This window comes from Fragaria vesca, linkage group LG5 (assembly GCF_000184155.1).
Source record: "Fragaria vesca subsp. vesca linkage group LG5, FraVesHawaii_1.0, whole genome shotgun sequence".
Classification (NCBI taxonomy): Eukaryota; Viridiplantae; Streptophyta; class Magnoliopsida; order Rosales; family Rosaceae; genus Fragaria; species Fragaria vesca.
The window spans coordinates 17112067-17118528 of NC_020495.1; the positions used below are offsets into that span (position 1 = coordinate 17112067).

A 6462-nucleotide genomic window follows, 5' to 3' on the forward strand; every position below is an offset into this window, starting at 1 on the left:
CATCATTTGGTAATTGGTATAAATATTTGGTCTCTTAAGCATTTTCCTTACTTTTCACAAAAGCAAAACAGAGTTACAAATTGGAAGATGGTACTTAAAGGCCAAAAATGAAAACACGCGACAATACTTAAAACATCTCAAACATATGAAGCTCACAAAACAAACTGACATACAAATGCAAGGGAAGTTAGCAAGCAAATATATGAGTGCATGGTTGAAGTGAACTAGGAAGCGAACTCGAAATAAAATGAATTGAAATTTGTTTAGTCCTTTTGGTTTGAAGTCGACATTTGTTTAATCTTTATGGTTTTATTTTAATCTGAATTGTCCTTAAAGTCACCATTTTTCATCCAAATAGTCTTTCTGTCAATTTTTTCTGTTAGAATACTGATGTGGCCGTTTTTCTGTTAGAATACTAATGTGGTCATTAAAGACATTGTAATTTTTAACGGCCACATTAGCAATTTAACTGAAAATTTTGAAATGACCATTTGAATGAAAAATCTTGACTTTAAGGATCATTCAGATTAAAATAAAACCACAATGACTGAACAGATGTCGACTTCGACTTCAAATCACAAGGACTATACAATATTTTACCCAAATGAAATAAAAGAGTCACCTCGACAAAATATAAGTCTCACTAATAACAATCACGCCCCAAGTTCCCTCCTACAAGTTCTATTTCAATACACAGTATGTGCATTCAAAATTGTTGTAGGGATGAGCGTTCGTGCTTGGTTTGCCCAACAGAGGCTGAGAACACTAACAATATTCTCATCTCTATCTCTTTCACCGACATCTTCTAGTCTGTTTATGTTTTCCCCTCACCGACCACGGGAAGAGCAAATATATCTCTCTTATCAACACAAGAAGAATAGAAGGGGAAAAGGAAGGAATAACAGTGATTTCTCGATCGAGCCTCTGGTATATACGATAACCCAACGTTATTCTTGTGAATTTATAGGTATGGGTTCAGATGCGTAGTGTATGTTCATATTCCAAGACTCAACGAAGTAAACTTGATCCTCGTGCAAAACAAAGTATCTTTATTGGGTATGCCGATTTCTAAAAGGGTTACAGATGTTATGATCCTCTTACAGACACCATGCATGTATCCCTTGATGTTTTTTTTCGTGAATATGAGCCTTACTACTCTGGGGGAGTATCCGAGTGTTCCCTTTAGGGGAAGAAAGGTTGAGAAGAAAATTCTCATAACTTATTTGAATTCGATGAATTTGACGAATTAGAAGTGTTGGAATTAAGATTCAGAGTCGGAAGTCACAAAACGAATCAAGAAAACAATGTTGAACGACCCACTGGTACACGTGATCAGAATGTGGGACCGGTTGTTGAATCATCAAACATAGTGCACATTGGGTGAGCTGCGCAGAGGAGCAAGTGAGTCAAGCTGACCCACCAGCAAACCACGGACCGCCATGTTAACGCGCAGAGTTGCGTTGATGAGCCACCAAATGAGCCGCGAGTTGAAGACGCACGTGTTGTCCTAGACGAGCCATGTGTCACGCACGGAGAGACTAGTAAGGCTGACGAAAGTGTGACTGTTGGACTGGAAGAAGCACAAAGAGTGCCACATGTCATGCATGGAGTGGCTAACGCGTCTAATGACACGATGTCATTTCTTGCATCAGGCAACACCCATCAGGTGACACAAACAAAATTAAATATTGTTCGGGGCTTCGGGGCGACACAATTTTTTTTTTGTCGGTGGAATATGCACTTAGACAATACTAATTTTTTTTGAAAAAAAGTATGTTTTTGGGACAATACATATATGTTGGTGAAGAAAGAGGTCTGTTTTAGTCTCAATTGTCAAAATGAAAGTTACATTCGGACAACACTTATAGGTTGTCTAGCTATGAAGGTTATCTTTTTTCAACTTTTGGAGAGATTTCCAAATTGACCAATACTTGTGTGAAAATTTTACTCATGTTAATCCGATAACATTTATGTGTTGGCTGATATTGAATTCTATTGACTTGATAACTTGTGTGAAAATTTTACTTAATTATGTTAATAAGACAATATTTATGTGTTGGCTGATATTGAATTTTATTGAATTGACAACTTGTATGAAAATTTTACTTAATTATGTTAATAAGACAATATTTATTGTTGGCTGATATTGAATTTTATTGAATTGACAATTTGTATGAAAATTTTACTTAATTATGTTAATCCGACAACATTTATGTGTTGTCTGATATTGAATTTTTATGAATTGATAACTTGTGTGAAAATTTTACTTAATTATGTTAATAAGACAACATTTATGTGTTAGCTGATACTGAAATTTAGTAATTTCTAACTTTGGAGGTAAACTCTAGCCTTATAACTTATGTGGATTCCTCCAAACCATTTGATTTTGCAGACAAATTTTTTTGTTAATAGGACAACGTTTATGTGTTAGCTGATACTGGAATAGTGTAATTTCTGACTTTGGAGGTAAACGAAACCTAGCCTTAATTTTAACTTAGGTGGATTCCCTCCAAACCATTTCATTTTGCAGACAAATTTTTTTTGTTAATAGGACAACATTTATGTGTTGTCTTATAGTTACTTTTTAGTTTCTGAAATACCTTTGGAGGGAATACCATCAATAATTGAGTTTGATTCCCCCTAACATTTGATTTTATAGCTAGACAAATTAATATGTTAGTGTGTTAGGGCAACATCTATGTATAAGGAAAAGAGACACAATTCTTGAAAAAAAAAGGCGCAATTCTAAATTTTTTGAAATTTGAATATAATTAATCTGGGCCGTAGGATCTAGGGTTTAAATCTTGGTTGTTGGTTTGGGTATTAAGAGAAAGGAGGGGGCTGACTTCAGTTAAAAGCCATTACAGGCGTTGACCCGTTCTTCTCTCCCTCTCCTCTCAACATTGCTTGCGTCAGTGGTGTCCTCCGCCTGACGCCGCCGTCTCCGGCCACCGCACACCGCGAGACCACCATCAAAACGTCCAACTTCCTCTTCTCTACCTAACCCAACCCTTAAATCGTTTGTAGAGCCATAGATGAGAGAGATCGGTGGAGGAGGAACCAAGTTGTCTTCTCGGAATTCCGACGTTTCCGGCCACCGTCTGGTTGGTCGATGGTAAGGTCTTTCTCCTTCTCAATTCCCTCTTCCTTTCTGTGCTGTTGTTTCTCTAACTCGTGCCCTAATCGGAGATATCCCCAATTCTGTTTTTTGGGTTTTTTTTTATGAGTCTCCGGCGAGGTTTCCCGGCGTCGTACTTCCCCTTCTCTAATTCGTCTCATCTTTCTGAATACCAACCAACACCGGAGATGCTATGAGGGCTGCTGTTGGTGTGTTGGGAGTAAACCCGAACCTAAAATCCGACGAGTGTGTAGCTCTTAGGTTAAGCCCAGTCGCGCCTTAGAGGGATTTAAGAGCAGCAGTCGTGGTTTGGGATTGGAACAGAGGCTCGAATTCCTAATCAGGGACTCTGGTCGGTCTTCAAAATTCGTCTTCAAAAGGTAAAGCATTCATCTTTGTGATTGCTGCTTGGTTTGTGATATTTGGGGTGTTGTTATGAAGACTGACTTGATCATTATGTTGCATGCATTGGAAAATCGGGCAAGCAGAAGTTTCAGGTGTACGTAGTTTTTTCGCGGATTTGGAGGTAAGGATTACAATTTGAATTGATGTGTTGTTACTGTGTTGTGGTTTTTGTATTGAGTTGTGGCTGATTTCGTTGTCTTTGGTGTTATATGTCGATAACTTGGTATTTAGAAGAATACAGGGAGGTCATGACAAATTTCCGGCAAATGACCGGAATCCGGCGATCGATTCCGGCGAAGGAGCAGTTTTTCCGGCAAGTGGATGTTGAATGCTTATTTTAGTTATGGATGCTTATTTTATTTATGGATGGTGTTTTTAAACCTAAATTATCAGGATGTTTAAATATAGCAATTGTGTAGTTTCAAACAAACTATGACTACCAATATGTGTGATTTCAGCTACAGAGGATGGATACAAACATAACAATATCTATTGTTTTTACTAAGTTAAGATACTAGAAATTTGTGGTCATAAAGCAACAACCGGCAACACAAACATAACAATATATATTGTCTTTACTAAGTTAAGATACCAGAAATGTGAGGCCATAAAGAACAACCGGCAACGTAAGTGGAGAGTTTAAATCAAAAGAAGACATCACTTATATGTAACTCAAGCTCATTCATACGATAGACAAGTGTCGCCTGAAAAATGTCGAAAGCCTAAAAGATATCATGTAGTGAAAGCTTAAAGCATATCAGACAACAAATACCTATTGTCTTAAAGAGACCAAATGAAAAAAGAAAAAATATACGCTACCTGAAGATCATTCACCCAATGCATATGTGTCGTCGTACTATATCTAGACCAGAAACAACATCAATAGTGTGTCGTGTGAGTTCATCCAGCGACACATAAGTATAGCGTGGAAAAGTTTAAATTCTAATTCACCAAGTATATGTCGCCTGTAGCATTTTCAGATGATATTTAAATGTCATCTTTAAACAAATTAACCTACACCTATATGTTGTTGAAAGGCGTATTTCTCTCTCACTCGTAGTTATAAGGCGACACAAAGAGCTGTGTCGCCTCACGGGAACAAAAAGATACGTCGCCTTCTAGCATGTCGTTGTTTAAACTATCAGGCGACATATATACCATGTCGTCTTATCTCAATTCAGGCGACACACACTACAAAAATTAATTCAGTTAGCCACGGCAAAATACCGTCGCCAAAAGTCATTCTGCCGTCGCAAAAGACCAACGGCAACAGCGTGGCGACGGCATTTTTCCCGTCGCCGTTGAGGGCGTGGCCGTTGCTTTTGGCGACGGTAGTGAGCCTTCATAACCATGTTTGCGACGGCAAATAGCGACGGAAATTGGCTACTGAACTTGCCGTCGCAAATACCTCTATTGGCGACGGCAATCGCCGTCGCTGTGATATTTTAAAAAATTCAGATCTGAACTGAAATTTTTGAATTTTCCCATCAAAACCATTTGCGACGGGACTCTGCCGTCGCCAACTGCAGAAATTGTTACCACAACTGTTTCAAATCTCATTTTTACCAGAAATCTGCAAATTCAAATCTCATTCAATCCACAATAGCAACAACCATAATCAACAAGGTACTAACACCACCATTAACTAGCATTCATTCCAACAAAATCAACACAATGACCGAAATTCATTTCATAACCAATTATCCAACATAAACATTATTCCACATGATGGAACCTAAACCAAACCAACAAACTGCTACAACAATAAAAAGAACTTCATAAAGGGACAATAATATTCCAACATAATCTTGTTCTAACACATTCTAAAACACAACAATATGACATAAACCTAAATCATGCAGGAGGATCATGGTGACCAATGACATCATCAGAAGTTGAATCAAAATGGGTAGTGGCCTCAGGATCTCCCTCTCCTATGGACTCCCTCCTAGCCTCATGGCCACTTGTTGCATCAGCTGGTACCTATTGCGTAAATGAGACCATTTTCTACAATTAGTTGTCTGATTTGAAGTGAAAGGTGAAAACAAAAACCTATTGCATGCTCAAGCATTGACCCTAATGCTTAAAACCATATCTAGATTCAAGTAAATCAAGCACCTTCACCCTAATTCATACTAAACCATACTTCAAAAATATTCATAATAAAAAAAAATGGGTAATTTCCATTACTTATCATGTTTGTTATGTATAGTACCATTTCACCACACACATGAAGAAACTAAGGGGATTAATATTTCACATACTATGTGCTGAGTGAAAGATGTTGTAGACTAATGCTAACACATGTGAACTTACAGATACATGTATTTGAATAATCAAGCTGCAATAGGAGGGGAACATAGACTTGACAATGACCTTATTATGAGAATAGAGAGAAAGTGAGCAAACCTGTGAATCTAAGGGGTCAGCTTCACGTGAAACAAGATGCTGCAGACTAACAATAACATTGGAAGCAGCCAAGATAGGATCTATTGTGTGCTGTGGAATTGCAGCACGACCCCCCTTCCCACTTATCAAGGCTTCAAAAAATCCACTCGCAGCCATTCTAGGGCTAGGTTTGGAGGCTACTAAACCAATGGGATGGTCAGAAGCAAGATGCAACCCAAAGATGGCAGTGACATGCTCCAGTGCCCCGTCTTCTATCATTTTCTTTGCTCCTGCACCTCCTTCCTCAGCTGGTTGGAAAACAAGAACAACAGTCCCCTGTATGAAAACAAGAAACAAGTGAGAGAACTTTCTTCAGGACATAAGAAGATATACACAATGACATTGCACAAAGTGTCATACTTATTATTCAAGAAGCCTACTTAGAGAATGCACACACTTTGCAATCTATAGATTAAGCTAGTGTATCAACTCTTATAGCTGGCCACATCAAAATGTAGTTCCAATATGGACTCCAAAACTTTGCAAATTTC

At 38.1% G+C, this 6462-nt stretch overlaps 1 protein-coding gene across 1 annotated transcript in view; it reads right to left on the bottom strand.

Annotated features, from left to right (window-relative positions):
* Positions 1–5377: 5377 nt before the first annotated feature.
* Positions 5378–6462, bottom strand: part of LOC101300155 (IAA-amino acid hydrolase ILR1-like 1-like) — a 1454-nt gene continuing 369 nt past the window's right edge. Inside the window, exons 2-3 of the mRNA XM_004301496.1 lie at positions 5933–6247; positions 5378–5506 (exon numbers count right to left, since the gene is read on the bottom strand). Of these exons, the coding sequence (XP_004301544.1) occupies positions 5378–5506; positions 5933–6247 (444 nt within the window). The remainder of the gene's footprint in view (positions 5507–5932; positions 6248–6462) is intronic.